The following is a 23,245-nucleotide window of genomic DNA, read 5'->3' on the forward strand; positions in this document are numbered from 1 at the left end:
CCTTTGCCGTCAGGCATGGGGAAACTAAACATCTTCCCCTGGGCACGTTGAATTTATATATGGTATGCTTGTGTGTGTGTATGTTAGTATAGGGGTTTTTCTTAAATTTATAATATTTTAATTAAATTGGATTATGTATTGGATTGTCTTTTCACTTGTTGTGAGCCGCCCCGAGTTTTCGGAGAGGGGCGGCATACAAATCCAAATAATAAATAAATAAATAAATAAATAAATAAATAAATAAATAAATAAATAAATAAATAAATAAATAAATAAATAAATAAATAAATAAATAAATAAATAAATAAATAAACGCACATAATGAAAGCAGGTTTTAAAAGACTCGGAGATGGGAGGATTTTCGTTTTGGGAGCTAAATGTCAACAAAGTCTGGGGGGAAATGCCAAGCTCGGACTAATTAGCATTCCGAGAGATAACAAAGTCCGCTTATCATTTAAGCATATGTTTTACGCTCACCAGATTCCTGGCGACCAGCATCCATCTGAGAACGAGTGTTATTGAGGCAGAAATCATGGTTTTAAAGCTTCGTTCAAGCACAGACCCAGTTTCACATCCCTTCCATTGAGCCATTGAACCTCCACACCCCATTTCCTACAATCCTTTGCCTTTATACTGCCTGGAAGTGACACCACACCTCAAAGACTGCCTTCTGCTGCACGAATCCCAGCGATCAGTTAGGTCCCACAGAGTGGGTCTTCTCCAGGTCCCGTCAACCAAACAATGTCGTTTGGCGAGACCCAGGGGAAGAGCCTTCTCTGTGGCAGCCCCGGCCCTCTGGAACCAACTGCCCCCAGAGTTTAGAATTGCCCCCACCCTCCTTGCCTTTCATAAGCTGCTTAAAACCCACCGCTGCCGCCAGGCATGGGGGAATTGAGATACACTTTCCCCCTAGGCCTTTAAAATTTTATGCATGGTATGTCTGTATGTATGATTGGTTTTTTATATAATGGGTTTTAACTGTTTTTTAGTATTGGATTATACTGTTTTGTTACTGTTGTTAGCCGCCCGAGTCTGCGGAGAGGGGCGGTATACAAATCCAATAAATAAATGAATGAATGAATGAATGAATGAATGAATAAATAAATACATAAATAAATAGGCTAAGGCTGTAAGCTAATGCCTTTTACTATGTAACTCCTCTCGCCTTCTCAATCATCTTCTATAGCAGGGGTCCCCAAACTTTTTACACAGGGGGCCAGTTTACTGTCCCTCAGACTGTTGGAGGGCTGGACTATAAAAAAATCTATGAACAAATCCCTATGCACACTGCACAAATCTTATTTAAAGTAAAAAGCAAAATGGGAACAAATACAATATTTAAAATAAAGAAGTAATTAAATAATTAAGTAATAAAGTAATTTATACTTCTTTATTAACAAGTCAATTTAAACTTAAATCAACAAACTCCCTCCATTTCTCCTTCCTTCCCTCCCTCCTTCCTCTCCATTTCTCTCTTCCCTCTCTTTTTTCTTCCTTCTCTCTCATTTGTTTCATTTTCCTCTCCCTCGTTTTCTCTCCATCATTTTCTCATTTTTCTCTTTTCTCTCTCTCTCTTTCCATCTATCCCCCTTTCTCTCTTCCTCTCTATTTCTCCCTCTTTCTCTCTCTCTTTCTTTCTCTGTCCCTCTCTCTCTCTTTCTTTCTCTCACTCATTCTCTTTCTCCCTCCCTCTTTGTATCTCTCCCTCTTTCTCTCTCTCCCTCTCTCTCTATCTTGCTCCTATCCTCCACGCCCCTTGCCTCTGTACCGCCTCCTCGCTCAGCAGCAGACCGCGGTGAGTTGACAGGAGATTCGGGAGCTTATTATATCTATTGATAAAATCTCGTGGGCTGTAGTTTGGGGACCGCTGTTCTATAGCGTGGGTCGATCCACTGGCTTTCCACTCTCATGTCTTCCTCCTCCTCTGACTAGGACCACTCGCCTAGCACTCCACAACGGAGAACTAGAAGGCGGGAGGCAGAGACAACTGTTCGCCAAAGCAAACCACGGAACACAAGCAGCCTCGTGTGTGTTTTTAAGTTGAAACATTTAATAACATAAAAACGCTACATTGCCCAAGTAAAATCAACTATCGGAGAACATGTTGTCCTAAAACGGCCAGGTGGCTTGAACAGGAGGACAGCCCGATATAATTCCTTCTAAAGCAGGGAAGAAATTCAGAATTCCACTTTCCTGGAAACGTGGCAGGAATCGAAAGGGTTTTGTTTTACTTTTTTTTAGCATTGCGCCCAAAAGCTTTGTGGCTTATCCCTGTTTGCTTAGTTTGAATCCATCCCCTCCAAAAAGTAGCCACATTCCTCCAAACAGGATTTATTCCAGAGCCTTAAAAGTAAAGAAAGAGCCAATTATCTAAAGGTGTGCTAAATTCCCCCCACCCCCTTTCCAATTTACGTGGTTGTTTTATTTCTGGGACAGAATAATACGCCCAGGAGGTCCCCCCCTGTTTAATTATCCCCTTTTTTCTGGCTAAAGGTGGTTTTGCCAGCCCTAGTTTGCATGACGGTTACAAACTCGGCCGAGGCCGCGCATGGATATGGTGTGGCGCCTCGGCTCGGGGGTGCGCCACCCCTCACAGCGCGATCATGACCCTGACCTCGTTTTCGTAGATGTCGGGGATCAAACCCAAAGGCGACTGCACCATTTTGATGCTGTTCTTGCCGAAGAGGTGGTGCTCGTATTCCACCAGCTGTTCCCAGAAACCGAGGTTCGGGCGGATGACGGGGCGGCAGGATTTCACCCAGTCGTGGGCGTTGTACAGAGACATGTTGCGGTATTTCATCAGGTAGGCAATGCACAAGGCGGCCGAGCGGCTAACGCCGGCCGCGCAATGGACCAGGGTCCGGCCCTGGTTCTGTTCCACGGCGTGGATCTTGTCGGCTACGGGGTCGAAGAAGTCGTAAATGCGGGCGGAAGGGTAGTCCAGGACCGGGACGTGGATGTAGTAAATGTCTGGGAAGTAAGTGTTGACCACTTCGACCGTGGCGTTGATTATGGTGGTGATGCGGTTAGCGTACAGGAAGAGTTTGTTGTTAGCCGCCTCGCCATTGCTGATGAAAAGGCTGTTGGTGATGCGGGATAAACCGTAGATTGACGGGTTCCTGAAAAGGATGGGTATGGCGCCAAAAGCTGCGTTCATCAAGGCGAGCATTAGAGGTCCGTTTCAGGGGAAGGCCGCCGTCATTTTGTTTGGCTAAAGGGAGCTGAAGGAGAGAAAGAAGGAAGAAAAGAGGAGGGGGACATTCTCAAATCGTGGATCAAAAGAAGCAGGAAGACTCTGGGGTCTTGGGCGCAGGAGGTCCGCCTGCCCCAAAGGACCCATTGCTCAGAAAGCTCACCCTCCAAGGCAGGGGTCCCCAAACTTTTTACACAGGGGGCCAGTTCACTGTCCCTCGGACTGTTGGAGGGCCGGACTATAAAAAAACCCTATGAACAAATCCCTATGCGCACTGCACATACCTTGTTTTAAAGTAAAAAACAAAATGGGAACGTACTATTTAGAGGGGGGAGAAGGTCTGAAATTCATATACGTTTATGTTTTGTTTTAATTTTCTTTTGTTGACATCTGATTGGCTATACAGTAGTACCCCTAGATACGAGTATAATTGGTTCCAGAAGGGAGCTTGTATGTCGAGCAACTCGTATCTGGCTTTAGACTTTGTTTTTCCACTCCGAGATAACCAAAAGCAAGGATTCTTGCGCCACCTAGTGGACGCTCGGCTCGTATCCCGAATTTGAGCTCGGGTCTGGAACAGAAATTTCTCTCCCCTCGTGGCTCGTATCTTGAAATACTCGCGTGTGGAGCAGCTCGTATCTAGAGGTACTACTGTACAAGGTTTTCTTGGTTTATAGAAAAATGTATAAAGAAAGAAGGAAGCACTTTGGCATAACGGTTAATAAGTTAGAAATATAATTGGTGTTGCACTTTTTGAAGGAACGTTAAGGAGGGAATTTAATTGAAAGAAAATGAATGTAACTGGATGGCAAAATTAGAAAAAAAAACTTTTGCAACTTTTTTGATGATTGATATTAGTTGCTAACAAAATACTTGCATTTTATTCATGGAAAATTAGATGGTATACTGTGTTGTTTGAATGTATGTTAAGAGAAAAATTTTAAAAAAATAACCCCCCCCCCAAAAAACAGTCCTTCCTTCCTCTGTCCCTCCATTCATTTCATTCTTCCTTCTTTCCTTCCTTTCTTCCTTGTTCCCTCCATTTCTCCTTCCTTCCTTCTCTCCTTCATTCCTCTCCACTTCTCCTTCCCTCCCTCTCTTTCCCTTTTCTTTCTTTCTCTCTCTCTTTTCCCTGTGCTTTTGTCACTCACCAGCGGGGCGGATAAATGGCCTCGGTGGGCCGCATGTGGCCCGCAGGCCGTAGTTTGGGGACCGCTGCTCCAAGGCAGCATTCGGATCACTGGGGTGGCCTCTGATTCAATGTTGGAGAACTGCGACAAGTGTTTTCTTAGTCACACTAAGTCACACTATAGTTCGGTTTGCTGTGCATGTATAATTCCCTCCACCCTGTTGAGTTTAGCGTACGGTGTGTGAACCCAGCCAAATTTAATGTTCTCAATCATTTCTCCCCCCCCCCCCACTTCTTTTACACGAGTGTCACCCAGAAAGTAATGCACCCCATTTTTTTTCTCAGCCTACAGTAATGGTACGAATGCGAAAGTTTAGATAGACATTATCTGAATGGTCAGGAATAGGTGTGTAAATTTTGCTTTTCTCCAGACAAGATAGCGTAGCTGCAGCCATGTTTTGAAATGGCGCCTGCAAGTGACGTACGTTACAAGCAGCGTGTTGTAATTTGAATTTCTCGCTGCGGAGAAAAGAAACTGTTGGGGACATTCACAAACGTTTGTCGACAGTCTATGGAGAATCTGCAGTCGACAGAAGTACGGTTAGTCGCTGGGCACAGAGGGGGATGCCACCACAGTGCAGAAATGGCTTCGTGAGCAGAACAAGGAGTGGTACCGACAGGTCATAGACGCCCTTGTGTCTCGCTGGAGGAAGGCCACAGAACGGGACGTGGAAAAACAGGGAGTGTAGAAGAAACATCTTTCTTGTGTGTAAGTTTCAGTGGGATCAATCTATCTATCCTCTCTGTCTCTCTCCACCTCCCTCCCTCTCTAAATCAGTGGTTCTCCAACTTTCTAATGCTGCAACCCCTCATGTTGTGGTGACCCCCAACCATAAGCCTAGAGCCAATTCTCCCAACGGAGCTTTAAGCTTGTAAAAATGCCCTCCAAGGCGCCAGGATAGAAGCTTTAGTTCCTAACGCTGTGGGAAATTTGTCTTTTCCCATGAAGGTCTTAGGCGACTCCTGTGAAACGGTCATTCGACCCCCAAAGGGGTCCAGACCCCCCAGGCTGAGAACCACTGCATTGGACAAATACTGGTCCATGGGCATTGCAAATGGGGGCTGGGGGTTTTTTTTGGGTTTTTTTGAGCGATGTATTCAGAGGCTGCGTGATAGGAAGGTAGCAGCCATCATCTCTACCCCTGTGGAGGTGGGGGGGAGGCTTGACCCCTTTTGAAAACCCTACCTTTGCAAAAGTGCCTTTCCAGAGAAACCTCACATGTCCTTTTGTCTCCCCGGTCGGGTCACGGGGGAAACTTGCGAAGGGTATACCTAGGAAGAAGGAAGTGTGGGATGAATGAAAACCAGTGTACAAAGGGACAGCCCTTGGACGCTTACATGATATATATACCCCGAACCCGGGTAGGCGGGACGTATCATCTCTTGTGTTTATGCAGAGGGGGGGTAAACAAAAGAGATGATACGTCCCGCCTACCAGAGATTTGGAAACCAGCCTTAAACAAAAAAAACATTTCATAATAATCACCATGTCAATCCTTCAAGTAATTGTGATTCCACCAACCAATCAAATCACTAAAACATAGTCACCCAATCTATTTGCTACATTCAAACTAAATCTCCACCCCTAACACTATATATAAGGAAGAAATGGCAGTTGCAAACATTCCATATTTACAACAGCACGAAGCTTAAAACTTCAGCCTGATGATGGTGAATGTGATTTCACCGAAACGTCGCATAGACACTCAAAATATTACACGGGGCAAAACCCGAACTCAGAACAATCTACATACATATACCCGTGAAAATCTACAAAAACGCCACCACCACTGGGATGCCCCGCCTCTGGACTTCCATTGCCAGCGAAGCACCCGTTTTTGCACTGCTGGGATTCCCCTAAGGCTACCCTCCATGGGAAACCCCACCTCTGGACTTCCATGTTTTTGTGATGCTGCCGGGGAATCCCAGCAGCGCAAAAACAGGCGCTTCTCTGGTAACGGAAGTCCGGAGGTGGGGTTTCCCAGCGAGGGGAGCCTCAGTGAAATTGCAGCATTGCAAAAACACAGAGGTCCGGAGGTGGGGTTTCGAGGACTTCGGTGTTTTTTCAATGCTGCGATTTCACTGATGCTCCCTTCGCTGGGAAACCCCACCTCCGGACTTCCGTTGCCAGCAAAGCACTCGTTTTTGCAGTGCTGGGATTCCCCTGCTGGGATTCCCCTCAGCATTGCAAAAACACAGAAGTCTGGAGGTGGGGTTTCCCATGGAGGGGAGCCTCAGGGGAATCCTAGGGGTGAATTTTGGGCTTGCACGCATTAATCGCTTTTCCATTGATTCCTATGGGAAACATTGTTTCATCTTACAAACTTTTCACCTTAAGAACCTCATCCCGGAACCAATTAAGTTTGTAAGACAAGGTATCACTGTATATCTATATATCTCTAATTGATTCATATTGATTCATTCAATATATTCAAAGCAGCACGAAGCTAACAACTTCAGCCTGATGATGGTGAATGTGATTTCACCGAAACGTCGCATAGACACTCAAAATATTACACGGGGTAAAACCCGAACTCAGAACAATCTATATCTATATATCATCTATATCTATACAGTGTTCCCTCAGTTTTCGCGGGGGATGCGTTCCGAGACCGCCTGCGAAAGTCGAATTTCCGCGAAGTAGAGATGCGGAAGTAAATACACTATTTTTGGCTATGAACAGTATCACAGGCCTTCCCTTAACACTTCAAACCCCTAAATTGCAATTTCCCATTCCCTTAGCAACCATTTAGATTATTACTCACCATGTTTATTAAAGTTTATTAAAAAAATATTTATTAAAGGCGGATGAAAGTTTGGCGATGACATATGACGTCATCAGGCGGGGAAAACCTTGTTATAGGGGGGAAAAAACCGCAAAGTATTTTTTAATTTATATTTTTGAAAAACCGTGGTATAGACTTTTCGCGAAGTTTGAACCCGCAAACATTGAGGGAACACTGTATATCTAATCTATATTTATATTGATTCATATTGATTCATTCAATATATTCAAAGCAGCACGAAGCTAACAACGTCAGCCTGATGATGGTGAATGTGATTTCACCGAAACGTCGCATAGACACTCAAAATATTACACGGGGTAAAACCCAAACTCAGAACAATCTATATCTATATCTATATATCTATATCTATATATCTAATCTATATCTATATCAATAGGTAGGTAGGTAGATAGGTAGGGGGGGGAGAGAGAGAGAGAGAGAGAGAGAGAGAGAGAGAGAGAGAGAGAGAGAGAGAGAGAGAGAGAACAGAGTTGGAAGGGACCTTGGAGGTCTTCTAGTCCAACCCCCTGCTTAGGCGGGAAACCCTACACTACTTCAGACAGAATGTTATCCAACCTCAAAATTCAAAACGTCCAGTGTTGGAGCAATTGCAACTTCTAGAGGCAAGATGTTCCACAGATTAATCGTTCTAACTGATCAATTTATAAATAAATCAATAAATTCTGGGAGTCCTCAAGTCTTAAAACCCCAGGGTTGGAGACCTCTACTCTAAAAAGACCCCTCATCCAACATCCTTTGCTCCGCCCTATGGCCCTCCACAATTGTGGGAGAAAGCAGCTTTCTCCCTTGGTGGACTCAGGACCCCCATCATCCTGAGTCTTGGGGGCTGGGGATACTGGGACTGGAGGCTGCTCTCGCCCCTGGAGGCTCTCTCTCTCCCTCCCCCCCGTCCTCACCCGCCCGCGCTGCGGGGGAACCGCGGTGTCTCGTCTCTTTCGGGCCGCCGGGTCGCCGCAGCCCTCCGGAGCCGAAGACGCCGCGCGGAGGAAGAACCCCCGCCAGCCCGGCCGGCCGTTTCCGCGGCAACCGGCCAGAGCGAGCCGATTGTGACCGCTTGGGCCGGCTCAGCTTTGGCCCCGCGCGACTCAACCGCCGGCAGGTTCGGGCGATGGAGAAGGCGCCGGAGGGACCCCAGCCCGTCGTGACTTTCTTCCAGCCCCGCGACCACCAAGTGATGGTGCTGTACAGGTGAGGAGGGGGAGGAGGGCTGGGGGGGAAATTGGGGAGGGGGAGGAAGGCACCCCTTCTCCTCTTCCTCCCCCTGCCGGAGACCTTCCTCGCTCGCCCCTTCCCCTCTCCGGTCGGGCGGCCCGTTGCCGCTCGGCGTAAAACTTTTGCTCTCCCCCCCCAAAAAAAAGTCTAAGAGGAAGGAAAGAGAGGAGCAGAGAGAGGGAAAGAAGAAGGAAAGAGAGGGAATGGGAAAGGAGGAGAGGAGGAAAGGAAGAAGAGAGGGAATGGAGGGAAGAGGAGAGGAAAGGAAGAAGGAAAGAGAGGGAATGGGAAAGGGGAGTAAGAGAGAAAGGAAAGAGGGAAGGGTGGGAAGAGGAGAGGGAAGGAAGAAGGAAAGAGAGAAGGGGAAAGGAGAGGAGGAGAGGACAGGAAGAAGGAAAGAGGGAAGAAGGGGAAAGGAGGAGAGGAAAGGAAGAAGGGAGGTAAAAGGAGAGAAAGGATAAAAGGAAAGAGAGGGAAAGGGAAAGGAGAGGAGAGGAAAGGAAGAAGGAAAGACAGAAAGAAGGGGAGAGGAGGAAAGGAAAGGAAGGAGAGAGGGAAGGGTGGGAAGAGGAGAGGGAAGGAAGGAAGAAGGAAAGAGAGGGAGAAAGAGGAGAACAGAGGCAAGGGAGGAGAGGCAAGGAAGAGAGGAAAGGAAGAAGGAAAGAGAAGAAGGAGAAGGGAGTGGAGAGAAGAAACACTGCATTCATTTCCCAAAGCCACCGACTGTCCCGGTGGGCGAAGGCAACGGATTGTGCCAAATTCCACATATTTATTTCTTGCCAGGGTGGGCAAAGAGACCTTCTAACCAGCTGACTTTCTCTCTCCCCCTCCAACTCCAGCCAGCAAACTTGCAGCGAAAAGGCTTTGAAGAGGTTTCTTCCCAAAAGCCACCTGGCTAAGGTCATTATCCAGGACAATGTTAGCGTTCAGCGGGTCCAGGAGCTTAAGGTACGTTGATGACACGCCTCTTGCCCGCATTTTGGCGGGCGGGAATTTGAGTGCATCGGGAACCCAGTCCTTGACTTGTGACCCTCCATTTCCTGGCCAAAGTTATGACAAAACTGAAAAAAACCCCCACCCCAAACCAGTCATTTAAGCGTCGTTCAGTTCTGGAGAACTCACCTACACAAATTGATGGATCAAATTGAACGGGTCCAAAGATGGGCTACAAAAATGGTGGAAGGTCTTCAGCATAAAACGTATCAGGAAAGACTCAATGAACTCAATCTGTCTAGTCTGGAGGACAGAAGGGAAAGGGGGGACATGATCGAAACATTTAAATATGTCAAACGGTTCAATAAGGCTCAGGAGGGAAGTGTTTTTTAATAGGAAAGTGAACACAATAACAAGGGGACACAATCTGAAGAGTTGGGGGAAAGATCAGAAGCAACGTGAGAAAATATTATTTAACTTAGTCGTAGATGCTTGGAACAAACTTCCAGCAGACGTGGTTGGTCAATCCACAGGAACTGAATTTAAACACGCCTGGGATAAACATAGATCCATTGTAAGATAAAATACAGGAAATAGTATAAGGGCAGACTAGATGGACCAGGAGGTCTTTTTCTGCCGTCAATCTTCTATGTTTGTATGGTTTTCACACTTAATTTCCTTCTCTAAATCGTAGCTTCCTTTTTGGTTGTTTCCCCCCCCCAGAAGCAGCAAATTGAAGGCAGGAAAAAGAAAGCCGAGAATCTCTTAGACCAGATGAAAAGGCGCTTTCTCCAGAACCAACAGAAAAAGACCTACCAGTGGAAGAAAGAACACAACTATTATCAGAAGATGTTGGAAGAGATCGACTACCGGGCCCAGATGCGAGAATTAGGCTCACGTTTTATGATCAGGGGAAGCCACATCCCCGATTCGGCCAAATCCTTGGCAAAGATGAGCCGACTCAAATAACCGCAAAACACACTACTGTACTGGGAAAATGGCGTTTTACCTGGCCATTTCATCAGAATAAAATGTGTTGGGGGGGGGACCCCCCCACTCATCCCATCAGTTGGTTTTCTTGATGCTAAATAATAATAATAATAATAATAATAATAATAATAATAATAATAATAATATAACAATATAATAAAATAAATAATAATAATAATAAAATAAATAATAATAACAACAACAACAACAATAATAATAATAATAATAATAATAATAATAATTTATTAGATTTGTATGCCACCCCTCTCAGCAGACTCCCCAGCCTTCGAGTTACGCCAAATAGCTCTGTCATTCCACTGCCAGTAGATGGCAGTGTTTACAAGTTTGGAAACTTTTTTGGCTCCAGTCGGAGCCCTAGTGTAAATTAATAATAATAATAATAATAATAATAATTTATTAGATTTGTATGCCACCTCTCTCCGCAGACTCCCCAGCCTTCGAGCTACGCCAAATAGCTCTGTCATTCCATGTAACAGCCAGTAGATGGCAGTTTTTACATGTTTGGAAACTTTTTTGGCTCCAGTCGGAGCCCTAGTGTAAAATAATAATAATAATAATAATAATAATAATAATAATAATAATAATAATAATAAATAATAATTTATTAGATTTGTATGCCACCCCTCTCTGCAGACTCCCCAGACTTCGAGCTACGCCAAATAGCTCTGTCATTCCATGTAACAGCCAGTAGATGGCAGTTTTTACATGTTTGGAAACTTTTTTGGCTCCAGTAGGAGCCCTAGTGTAAAATAATAATAATAATAATAATAATAATAATAATAATAATAATAATAATAATAATAATAAATAATAATTTATTAGATTTGTATGCCACCCCTCTCTGCAGACTCCCCAGACTTCGAGCTACGCCAAATAGCTCTGTCATTCCATGTAACAGCCAGTAGATGGCAGTTTTTACATGTTTGGAAACTTTTTTGGCTCCAGTAGGAGCCCTAGTGTAAAATAATAATAATAATAATAATAATAATAATAATAATAATAATAATAATTTATTAGATTTGTATGCCACCTCTCTCCGCAGACTCCCCAGCCTTCGAGCTACGCCAAATAGCTCTGTCATTCCATGTAACAGCCAGTAGATGGCAGTTTTTACATGTTTGGAAACTTTTTTGGCTCCAGTCGGAGCCCTAGTGTAAAATAATAATAATAATAATAATAATAATAATAATAATAATAATAATAATAATAATAATAAATAATTTATTAGATTTGTATGCCACCCCTCTCTGCAGACTCCCCAGACTTCGAGCTACGCCAAATAGCTCTGTCATTCCATGTAACAGCCAGTAGATGGCAGTTTTTACATGTTTGGAAACTTTTTTGGCTCCAGTAGGAGCCCTAGTGTAAATACTGTACAGTGTTCCCTCGATTTTCGCGGGGGTTGCGTTCCGAGACTGCCCGCGAAAGTCGAATTTCCGCGAAGTAGAGATGCGGAAGTAAATACACTATTTTTGGCTATGAACAGTATCACAAGCCTTCCTTTAACACTTTAAACCCCTAAACTGCAATTTCTCATTCCCTTAGCAACCATTTAGATTATTACTCACTATGTTTATTTATTAAAGTTTATTAAAAAAAATATTTATTAAAGGTGGACAAAAGTTTGGGATGACGTATGACGTCATCGAGCGGGAAAAACCGTGGTATAGGGAAAAAACCAGCAAAGTATTTTTTAATTAATATTTTTGAAAAAACGTGGTATAGCCGTTTCGCGAAGTTCGAACCCGCGAAAATCGAGGGACCACTGTAATACTAATACTAATAATAGTCTCTGTCTCTCCGCCGCCCCCAACTCCACATTTCAAGTCGTGAGGGGAAGGACTACAACTCCCAAACGCCCTGCGTGGGCGGGCAGAGGGAACTCTGGGAGTTGGAGTCTGGCCGCCTCAGGTTGCAAAGTCCTATAAAGCGGTAAGTTCTAAAGCTCTATAAAGTGGCCTATAAGTTTTAAATCCATCCTCTCGCTCCCTTTGGGAAAGGGACCCTGTCTCTCTGCCGCCCCCAACTCCACATTTCAAGTCGTGAGGGGAAGGACTACAACTCCCAAACGCCCCGCACGGGCGGGCAGAGGGAACTCTGGGAGTTGGGGTCTGGCTGCCTGAGGTTGCAAAGTCCTATAAAGCGGCCTGTAAATTCTAAAGCTCTATAAAGCATCCTATAAGTTTTGAAGCCTTATAAAGTGGCCTTTAAGTCCTAAAGCCCTATGAAGTGGCCTATAATTTATTTATTTTATTTATTTTTATTTATTTATTTTGTCCAATACACAATGAGGGTTTTAGTGGGTATACATCTATATACAGTACACATACCTAAAATACATGATGAAGGTTACAGAGGAGATACTCATAGTAAAGTATATCTAAGAAAGAATAGAAAAAAAGATATAGTAATAGAACATATCAATGAAAGAATAGATGAAAAGATATAGGAATATAAGAAAGGTATAGGAGATATAGGAGAGCAATAGGACAGGGGACAGAAGGCACTCTGGTGCACTTGTACTCCTATAATTCCGATATAAAGTGGACTATAAGTCCTAAAGTCTTATGGAATAGAATAGAATTTTATTGGGCAAGGGTGATTGGACACACAAGGATTTTGTCTTGGTGCAGATGCTCTCAGTGTACATTAAAAAAAAAGATACATTTGTCCAGAATCATGTGGTACAACACTTAATGTCCAAGCGGCCTATAAGTTCTAAAGTCCTATAAAGCGGCCTATAACCGCTATAAAGCGGCCTACAAATCCTAAAGCCACCCTCTCGCTTCCTTCGGGCCTCCCCTTACTCCCTATTCCAAGCCGTGAGGGGGAGGACTTCAACTCCCGAAACGCCCCGCGCGGGCGGCGGGCAGAGGGAACTCTGGGAGTTGCAGTCCGGCCAGGGCTCGTTAGGGGCGGAGAGGAGGAGGAGTTGGCGCTGACGTGCAAGGAGGAGGAGGAGGAAGGGGCGTGTGTTGACGGCGTGGCCACGCCCCCTCCTCTCTCTCTCTCTCTCTCTCTCTCTCTCTTCGCCCCCCCTCTTGGCCAGCCCTGGCGGCGGCGCCGGGCGAGTCGGGCGAGCGCAGGCGGAGCTGGGCGCCTATGGGGCGAGCGGCGGCGGTGGGGCCGCTTTGCAGCGCCGGCAGCCGCGGGCTGGTCTCCCTGCTGGGCGCCGTCCCGTGCCTGGCCTGCAAGCAGCCCCGTCCGAGCGCCGGGGCCTCGCCGGGCGCCGCTGCCATGAGCCTGGCCGGGGAGAGCTGCCCCGCCGCCGCCGCCGCTGGGGACACCTACCGTGGCTGGCTCTTCAAGTGGACCAACTACCTGAAGGGCTACCAGCGCCGCTGGTTCGTGCTCAGCAACGGGCTGCTCAGCTACTACAGGTAAGGGGACCCATGGGGCACTGCCCGCGGCGCCTTGGCTGGCTTGGAGGGAAGGGTTGGAGCTCCTCTCCCATCGTTCCGTCCTCGAGGCTTGGACTTCAGATCCCATGGTCCACTCCCCGGGTGAAGTCCTCACCTCCCATGGTTCCCACTTGGACGTCAGTTCCCATCGTCCCCTCTCCTGGTGATGTCCGAGCCTCCCATGAGTTGGCCATGATGATTTGGCTGCAGTGACTTGCCCATGGAATTGACCATGGTGAGTTGGCCATGATGAGTTGACTGCAGCGAGTTGGCCATGAGTTGCCCATGGAATTGACCATGGTGAATTGACAATGATGAGTTGACTGCAGCGAGTTGGCCATGGAATTGACCATGGTGAGTTGCCCATGATGAGTTGGCTGCAGCGAGTATAGTGAGTTGTTCATGGCAAGTTGGCCATGGTGAGCTGCCCTACTATTACTACTAGTTTGCTCTCCTCATTCCTATCACCCATCTCCTCCCACTTATGACTGTAACTTGTTGCTTGTATCCTTAAGATTTTTATTAATATTGGTGGTTTCCTCATTGCTTATTTGACCCCTATGACCATCATTAAGTGTGGTACCCCCTGATTCTTGACAAATGTCTCTTTTTTATGTACACTGAGAGCATCTGCACCAAAGACAAATTCCTTGTTTGTGCGATCACACACTTGGCCAATAAAGAATTCTATAAGGGGGGGGGGGATTCATGTTCAGAACGGATCAATTTGGGATTGTAAATGATTTTCCAGCGGCTTCTTTTACTCCAGAAATTAATAACTGCTGCCCCTGTTTTTAGATTGGCCAAGCCTGCATAGCCTATGCGTAATCCAGTAATCCTTGGGTAGAGCTTTAATCAACTTTAGGGAAGCAAATACTGTAATTCTCCATCGTGGTAAGACACTTGAGGTGCGAGGGCAGCTCTTTGGAAGAGCTGTGTTTTCATTTTTCTCCCCATCTTTCGCAATAAAATAAGACCAATTACTAAATGGCCAAGCTGTTTTTGTTTTAATTTAAAAGCTGAATGCTTAATCAGCAAAGCTGAAACCCGGGTTGAATATAAAAACTATGTTTAAATGTTTTTCTTCGGAATTGCCAATTGTACTTGTTGTCTTGGGGCGAGATGGATAGCAAAGAAATTTAATAAACATAATAATACAGTGGCACCTCTACTTGCGAAGTTAATTCGTTCCGTGACCAGGTTCTTAAGTAGAAAGGAATAAATTAAGGAAGGAAAGGAAGGAAGGAAGGAAGGAAGGAATAAATTAAGGAAGGAATTAAGGAAGGAAAGGAAGGAATAAATTAAGGAAGGGAAGGAAGGAAGGAATAAATTAAGGAAGGAAAGGAAGGAAGGAATAAATTAAGGAAGGAATTAAGGAATGGAAGGAAGGAAGAAATTAAGGAAGGGAAGGAAGGAAGGAATAAATTAAGGAAGGAAAGGAAGGAAGGAATTAAGGAAGGGAAGGAAGGAATAAATTAAGGAAGGAAAGGAAGGAAGGAATTAAGGAAGGAAGGAAGGAATAAATTAAGGAAGGGAAGGAAGGAATAAATTAAGGAAGGAAAGGAAGGAAGGAATTAAGGAAGAAATTAAGGAAGGGAAGGAAGGAAGGAATAAATTAAGGAAGGAAGGAATTAGGGAAGGGAAGGAAGGAAGGAAGAAATTAAGGAAGAAATTAAGGAAGGGAAGGAAGGAAGAAATTAAGGAAGGGAAGGAAGGAAGGAATAAATTAAGGAAGGAAAGGAAGGAAGTAATTAAGGAAGGAAGGAAAGAACTGGATCACAGGTTACAGGGAAATATCAGGGAAGTATCAGGGAATTTCAAAATGCTTCCCCCCTGAGCCCCCTGTTCTATGTTTTAGCCTCCGGGGCCTCTAATCCTCTCGACTGCTCTTCTTTGCAACGTGTTGAAGCAGCCACACTCAAAATAATGTTTTTGTGTTGAGACGGCTGTTCCCAGCAATCGCTCCATTCCTGTTCTCCTTCGTGTAAAAAAAATAAAAGCACAGTTGCAGCAGGCCGGCTGAGTTAATGCTGGGCTTTGCATTTTGCCCTCACGGTTAAATCAAATCCCTGCGGTGAAGTCAACCGTGAGATTGTTCAACCATTCTGACTTTCTCCCTTTGACGCCTTGACTGGCTGGAAAGCGGACCTCAAAGGTCACAAATCCGGATCGAGTGACCTCCAACGGCCACTGTCGGTTGTAAATATATGTCAGCTGCCAACTAGGCAAATTTTTATCGCGCGACCGTGAAGATGCCCTTATGGCTATAAGTCTTGGTTGAATGTTGCTTTTCCCCAGTATAATTCATTCATTTATTTATTTGTTTGTTTGTTTATTTATTTATTTATTTTGTTTGTTTGTTTGTTTGTTTGTTTATCGGACTTTTATGCCACTCCTCTCCGAGGATTCAGGGTGGTTTACAACATACAGTGGCACCTCTACCTAAGATCACCTCTACTTAAGAACTTTTCTAGATATAAACTGGGTGTTCAAGATTTTTTTTGCCTCTACTCACGAACCATTTCCCACCTCCGAAACTGTAACCGGAAAAGGCGGGGAGAAGCCTCCGTGGGGCCTCTCTAGGCATCTCCTGGGAGGAAACAGGGCCGGAAAAGGTGGGGAGAAGCCTCCGTTGGGCCTTCTACGAATCTCCTGGGAGGACACAGGGCCGGAAAAGGCAGGGAGAAGCCTCTGTGGGGCCTTCTAGCCATCTCCTGGGAGGAAACAGGGCCGGAAAAGGTGGGGAGAAGCCTCCGTTGGGCCTTCTACGAATCTCCTGGGAGGACACAGGGCCGGAAAAGGCAGGGAGAAGCCTCTGTGGGGCCTTCTAGGAATCTCCTGGGAGGAAACAGGGCCGGAAAAGGTAGGGAGAAGCCTCCGTGGGGCCTCTCTAGGAATCTCCTGAGAAGATGTCTTCGGAGAGGGGCGGCATGCAAGTCCAACTAATAAATAAATAAATAATAAGAAACAGGGCCGGAAAGGCGGGGAGAAGCCTCTGTGGGGCCTCTCTAGGAATCTCCTGGGAGGAAACAGGGCCTCCACCCTCCCTGTGGTTTCCCTAATCGCACACATTATTTGCTTTTACATTGATTCCTATGGGAAAAATTGCTTCTTCTTACAAACATTTCTACTTAAGAACCTGGTCACGGAACGAATTAAGTTTGTAAGTAGAGGTATCACTGTAGTTGTCTGAAATTGCTCCCTAACCACAGACACCACCCGCTCCCTACTTTTCTCCTTTTTCTGGGTGGGGGCTTTGCAGAGGATTTTTAAATTGCAAAGGTCTATTTTGGGGGGGGGCACCGAGGCATTATGGGAAAATAGGGATGGCCGTTCAGTTTTGCAACAAAGGCCGATTCTCCGCCGATGTTTTCAGAAGCAGAAATCCCGAAAGACCGAACAAAAGAGGCTTTGACAGTTTCCGGTCATTTTTAATGCTCCATTGTGAGAGTCCGTTGTGAATGCCGTTGTCAGCAAAGCTGCAATTTATCTTTTTTTTCCTCCCTCTCAAATGGAGGTCGACGACACCAACTTGATAGCAAAAGGTTTGGAAACAGGGTAGAATTTAAAAAAAAAATCAATGTTTTTTTTAAAAATTGGATGTTTTTGATTTAAATCGGATTAAAAAAAAAAAATTAAACCTGTTTTTAAAAAAAATTAAATCGGCTTTTTAAATTTTATTGTTAACGAGTTTATTTTTCGGAGTAAAAAAAAAATCCATCTAAGGATAGTTTTCTAGTGAAGAGACACAAATAATTCCGTTGATTCGGCATGAAATGTAGCTGTGTGGTGGAGCACGAGGCTGCGTATTCTGCAATATTTGGACTGTTGTGGAGTCAACAGCGGGTCAAAGGAAACAGTGGAACGGAAATTGCTTTAAAAGTTATGTTTTGATTGATTGATTGATTGATTGATCGATTGGATTTCTATTTCCTCTCTGAAGACTCGGGGCGGCTTACAACATATAGAAAAAAGGAAATTACAATAAAATAAATTAAAATTACATAATTATCTAAAATCTCTAATTAAGTTAAAAATCAATCACACCCCTACTATTCTTTCAGTCAAATAATATTTTCTCATGTTGCTTCTTATCTTTCCCACAACTAACCTCAGATTGTGTTCACTTTCCTATTAAAAACACTTCCCTCCTGAACCTTATTTAACCCTTTAACATATTTAAATTGTTTTGATCGTGTCCCCTCTTTCCCTTCTGTCCTCCAGATTGAGTTCATTAAGGAAATTGATTTTATAACCATTTGAGGAGTGCTTTTTTTTTTAATGGAGTCCCACTACGAGCAAAAATAAGACGGTGAGACTAACAGTGGGGAGCCATTCTCACAACATTTCCCACCCCAAAACATTCATTATTGGAGACTATTGCAAAACCGGCCTTTGAGAACAGTCAGAATCGACTAACAAGGTCGTCCTTATTGGAAAACTCTAAACCGATCAATAGTTTTTCTTGTAGCACAGGAAGTCTGTTAATTGAAGGAAGCTAAGGTGATGTCCCATCGGTGGGCAAGACATTAAATTGCCCGAACTTACTCCTTGAGTAAACCTTTTGCAGCAGGAGGAGGAGAGGTGGGCAGGACATAATAATAATAATTAATAATAATAATAATAATAATAATAATAATAATAATAATGAGGAGGAGGAGGAGAGGTGGGCAGGACATAATAACAATAACAATAATAATAATAACAACAACAACAACAAGGAACAACAACAACAACAACAATAATAATAGATAAAATTGAATGGGTCCAAAGACGGGCTACAAAAATGGGGGAAGGTCTTAAGCATAAAATTTATCGGGAAAGACTTCATGAACTCCATCTGTATAGTCTGGAGGACAGAAGGAAAGGGGGGGACATGATCGAAACATTTAAATATGTTAAAGGGTTAAATAAGGTCCAGGAGGGAAGTGTTTTTAATAGGAAAGTGAACCCAAGAACGAGGAGGCACAATCTGAGATGAGTTGGGGGAAAGATCAGAAGCAACGTGAGAAAATATTATTTGACTGAAAGAGTCATAGATGCTTGGAACAAACTTCCAGCAGACGTGGTTGGGAAATCCACAGTCACTGAATTTAAACATATACACATTCGAAGATAAAATAGTATAAAGGCAGACAAGATGGACTATGAGGTCTTTTTCTGCCGTCAATCTTCTATGTTTAATTCCTTTAAATATGATACCAATAGCCTTTTTTTCCTGGCTGCGAAAAGTATACTGCTCAAAAAAAATAAAGGGAACCCTCAAAGAACCCATCCTAGATCTGAATGAATGAAATATTCTCATTGAATACTTTGTTCTGTACAAAGTTGAATGTGCACAGCAGCTTGTGAAATTGATGGTCAATCAGTGTTGCTTCCTAAGTGGACAGTTTGATTTCACAGAAGTTTGATTTACTTGGGGCAAACTGATATTGAGGCACTTTCTAAGTGCAGGTCACTGAAATGGTTAGCCAAGAACAAAACAGCCTTTCAACTAGAAAAATACCTGACAATGGACCTGACCCAATACCATAGAACAGCACTCACTAGAGCAAGATTTGAGCAGTTAGATTCTATGGTCAAATACGGACGATTCCACCAAGTACCATATTTTGAGAGAACATGCATTTGCGGTGCACCAGAAATAGAAGACATTGCACATGTGCTACTCAATTGTAAACTATACTCCTCAGTAAGACCTCAGTATTGACAGCCCCTACTTGACAAAATCATACACTGGGACTGTAATAAACAATTATCATATTTTCTTCAGGGTACAAATATATATGTAGTTTCTAGAACCGCTAAGTTTATAGCCAAGGCTGTTCAGGTGAGAATACGTTTTATAGAACATATTGGGGTGGCATGCAAAGGAGATGAACTCACTTAAGAATATTTCATATCAGTATCTTAGATTTGTTTAATATAATCCTTTGCACGAGTTATATTCTCATGTTTTACTACTCAATTTTAGCTTATTATACTGCATTTTAACTTATTATTTATTCAAATTCTCTCTATTTTAGCCAATTCTATTGTATTTTAACCAGTCACAGTTTTATGACGACCAATGTGGTCCTTTTTCTCGCTTTGATATGGTCGATTGACTAATCAAATAAAGTTGATATTGATTGATTGATTTACTTGGGGTTATATTGTGTTCCCTTTAATTTTTTTTTGAGCAGTGTTTAGTTCGGAGAGTTGTACCTTCCGATATTAACTTCCCCAGGAGCCTCATACTGTTTCTTGGGTAACTTTTGCAGGACCCAAGCGGAAATGGCCCACACCTGCCGCGGAACCATCAACCTCTCCATGGCTCACATCGACACGGAGGATTCTTGCAATATCGTCCTTTCTAACGGTGGAAGGACTTACCACTTGAAAGCCAGCTCGGAAGTGGAGCGGCAGCGGTGGGTCACGGCCCTGGAGCTGGCCAAAACCAGGGCCATCCAAAACAGGAGCAACCAGTCCGGTAGGTGTTACATGTTACATGGGTGAGACCCCATTTGGAATAATACTGTGTCCAGTTCTGGAGACCTCACCTACAAAAAGAGATGGATCAAACTGAACGGGTCCAAAGACGGGCTACAAAAAGGGTGGAAGATCTTAAGCCTAAAACGTATCAGGAAAGAACTCCATCTGTAGAGTCTGGAGGACAGAAGGGAAAGGGGGGGACACGATCAAAACATTTAAAGGGTTAAATAAGGTCCAGGAGGGAAGTGTTTTTCATAGGAAAGTGAACCCAAGAACAAGGGCGCACAATCTGAGGTTAGTTGGGGGAAAGATCAGAAGCAATGGGAGAAAAATATTATTTGATGGAAAGAGTAGTAGATGCTTGGAACAAACCTCCAGCCGAAAAGATATGGATAAAATTGAACGGGTCCAAAGACGGGCTACAAAAAGGGTGGAAGGTGTTAAGCATCATACTGATCAGGAAAGACTTCATGAACCTCAATCTGTCTAGTCTGGAGGACAGAAGGGAAAGGGGGGACAGGATCGAAGCATTTAAAAATGTGAAAGGGTTAAATAAGGTTCAGGAGGGAAGTGTTTTTCATAGGAAAGTGAACACAAGAACAAGGGGACACAATCTGAGGTCAGTTGGGAAAAAGATCAGAAGCCATGTGAGAAAATATTATTTGATGGAAAGAGGAGTAGATGCTTGGAACAAACTTCCAGCAGACGTGGTTGGTCAATCCACAGTCACTGAATGTAAACCTGCCTGGGATAAACATAGATCCATCCTGAGATAAAATACAGGAAATAGTCTAAGGGCAGACTCGATGGACCAGGAGGTCTTTTTCTGCTGTCAATCTTCTCTCTTTCTATGTTTCTATTAATAAGGAAGGAAGGAAGGAAGGAAGGAAGGAAGGAAGGAAGGAAGGAAGGAAGGAAGGAAGAATCCACAGGAACTGAATTGAAACATGCCTGGGATAAACATAGATCCATCCTGAGATAAAATACAGGAAATAGTCTAAGGGCAGACTCGATGGAGCAGGAGGTCTTTTTCTGCCATCAATCTTTCTATGTTTCTATGCCATCTCTGGTGGTCCTTCAGGTTCATCCAGGTCTCTCTCTCTCCCTCTCTGCATCAGCGGGCAAGACCACCGGGCCAGGATACCAAGATGGGCCTTGCTCATCCTCAGAATCTATTATTATCAGAGTTGGACAAGGAGCACTCATAACACAGGGCATGTTTTTTTTAAACCATCCTTCATTTGAAACATGACTCTGAATGCCCCCAAAGCTCTTTCTCCCTCCTAAAAATGTCCAAAGATACTTCACCAGAAGAGCCCTTCACTCCTCCACTCGAAACAGAACACCCTACGAGACTAGACTTTCAATCCTGGGCCTAGAAAGAGCTTAGAACTAAGACGCCTTAAACAAGATCTAAGTATTGCCCACAAGCTCATATGCTGCAACGTCCTGCCTGTCGGCGACTACTTCAGCTTCAACCACAACAACACAAGAGCACACAACAGATTTAAACTTAATATTAGCCTCTCCAAACTTGACTGTAAAAAATACGACTTCAGTAACCGAGTGGTCAAAGCGTGGAACTCATTACCGGACTCCACAGTGTCATCCCCAAACCCCCAACACTTTACCCTTAGATTATCCACGGTTGACCTCTCCAGATTCCTAAGAGGTCAGTAAGGGGCGAGTACAAGTGCACTAGAGTGCCTTCCGTCCCCTGTCCTATTGCTCTCCTATATCTCCTATACCTTTCTTCTATTCCTATATCTCTTCTTCTATTCTTTCATTGATATGTTCTATTCCTATATCTTCTTTTCTATTCTTTCTTAGATATATTTTACTATGAGTATCTCCTCTATAACCTTCATCATGTATTTTACTATGTATATATAGATATATACCCACTAAAACCCTCATTGTGTATTGGACAAAATAAATAAATAAATAAATAAATAAATAAATAAATAAATAAATAAATAAATAAATGAATAAAATACCTTAAATGACGTCCCAGATTTTCCCCCAAAAAAACCTTTTCCTTGAGCTACTAATCAGACACACACACACACACATATATATAGATAGCTGAAGGGATTGGATACTGTAGCCTAGAGGATAATTCTCTGCCTTACAAGGCAAAGGTTGCAGGTTCAAGTCCCAGTGGGTATGAGTAGCTGATGAGGCCAAAATAAGGCCGAAATAGATCTATCCTAGTCTCCCTTAATTTTCAAATTCAGCAAAAAAAAACATGTGACATATATATATACCCACTAAAACCCTCATTGTGTACTGGACAAAATAAATAAATAAATAAATAAATAAAATGAAAGTAACAGGGGTGGTTAGTTTTGCAGTGTTGCTCTGAGGTTTGCCAATTGATTTGACTTTCCTTGTCGGATGATTCAGGCCGTTTGCTCTTAAGAAGCTTAAAAGCCATTTGGCCAATCAATCACTCTTTTTTTAAACTTTCCCCTAATAAAGCGTGCCAGCTGTTCTCGCACTGCCTCTTAATGCTCGATGGCCGCGTGTTATTGTCGGCATTCTGGAAATAGGAGACCTTGAGCCGTGCCCTCTCTCTGGCATAGTGTTTCTCAAGTCTTAAGACATCCATCAAAATAGACCTGGAAGGGACCTTGGGAATGAGGTCACAAATTTAGAATGAGCCTCGGTGGTGCAGTGGTTAGAGCGCAGTGCTACATAGAAACATAGAAGATTGATGGCAGAAAAAGACCTCCTGGTCCATCTAGTCTGCCCTTATACTATTTCCTGTATTTTATCTTAGGATGGATCTATGTTTATCCCAGGCATGTTTATATTCAGTGACTGGGGATCCTTCCTTCCTTCCTTCCTTCCTTCCTTCCTTCCTTCCTTCCTTCCTTCCTTCCTTCCTTCCTTCCCTATTCCTTCCTTAGAAACATAGAAGATTGACGGCAGAAAAAGACCTCCTGGTCCATCTAGTCTGCCCTTATACTATTTCCTGTATTTTATCTTAGGATGGATCTATGTTTATCCCAGGCATGTTTAA

The 23,245-nt window shown here is 43.8% G+C and overlaps 3 protein-coding genes across 4 annotated transcripts in view; 2 read left to right on the plus strand and 1 right to left on the minus strand.

Moving 5' to 3' along the window:
* Nucleotides 1-2,083: 2,083 nt before the first annotated feature.
* Nucleotides 2,084-5,642, minus strand: DUSP18 (dual specificity phosphatase 18). Its single transcript, XM_070762382.1, has 2 exons — nucleotides 5,569-5,642; nucleotides 2,084-3,221 (listed from the first exon to the last, which is right to left on the minus strand). Exon 2 carries the CDS (start codon nucleotides 3,167-3,169, stop codon nucleotides 2,591-2,593), a length of 579 nt encoding a protein of 192 aa, XP_070618483.1. The 5' UTR covers nucleotides 3,170-3,221; nucleotides 5,569-5,642; the 3' UTR covers nucleotides 2,084-2,590.
* On the plus strand, nucleotides 2,753-10,315 carry C10H5orf52 (chromosome 10 C5orf52 homolog). 2 transcript variants are annotated; one of them, XM_070762384.1, is made up of 3 exons: nucleotides 2,753-2,803; nucleotides 9,241-9,349; nucleotides 10,058-10,315. In XM_070762384.1, exons 1-3 carry the CDS (start codon nucleotides 2,784-2,786, stop codon nucleotides 10,301-10,303), a joined length of 375 nt encoding a protein of 124 aa, XP_070618485.1. In that variant the 5' UTR covers nucleotides 2,753-2,783; the 3' UTR covers nucleotides 10,304-10,315. The 2 variants fall into 2 exon arrangements, with proteins under 2 accessions (XP_070618485.1, XP_070618484.1); XM_070762383.1 differs by lacking the exon at nucleotides 2,753-2,803 and adding an exon at nucleotides 8,104-8,377.
* Nucleotides 10,316-13,406: 3,091 nt separating this feature from the next.
* OSBP2 (oxysterol binding protein 2) overlaps nucleotides 13,407-23,245 on the plus strand; it is a 60,073-nt gene continuing 50,234 nt past the window's right edge. The window contains exons 1-2 of the mRNA XM_070763138.1: nucleotides 13,407-13,725; nucleotides 20,010-20,218. Of these exons, the coding sequence (XP_070619239.1) occupies nucleotides 13,448-13,725; nucleotides 20,010-20,218 (487 nt within the window). The 5' untranslated portion in view covers nucleotides 13,407-13,447. The remainder of the gene's footprint in view (nucleotides 13,726-20,009; nucleotides 20,219-23,245) is intronic.

This window comes from Erythrolamprus reginae, chromosome 10 (assembly GCF_031021105.1).
Source record: "Erythrolamprus reginae isolate rEryReg1 chromosome 10, rEryReg1.hap1, whole genome shotgun sequence".
Classification (NCBI taxonomy): domain Eukaryota; kingdom Metazoa; phylum Chordata; class Lepidosauria; order Squamata; family Dipsadidae; genus Erythrolamprus; species Erythrolamprus reginae.

Coding starts and splice junctions, on each gene's coding strand:
- DUSP18 (XM_070762382.1), bottom strand. CDS start 3,169: ATGCTCGCCTTGATGAACGCAGCTTTTGGCGCCATACCCATCCTTTTC.
- C10H5orf52 (XM_070762383.1), top strand. CDS start 8,298: ATGGAGAAGGCGCCGGAGGGACCCCAGCCCGTCGTGACTTTCTTCCAG. Junction 8,378..9,240: donor CAAGTGATGGTGCTGTACAG/GTGAGGAGGGGG, acceptor CTCCAACTCCAG/CCAGCAAACTTGCAGCGAAA. Junction 9,350..10,057: donor AGCGGGTCCAGGAGCTTAAG/GTACGTTGATGA, acceptor TCCCCCCCCCAG/AAGCAGCAAATTGAAGGCAG.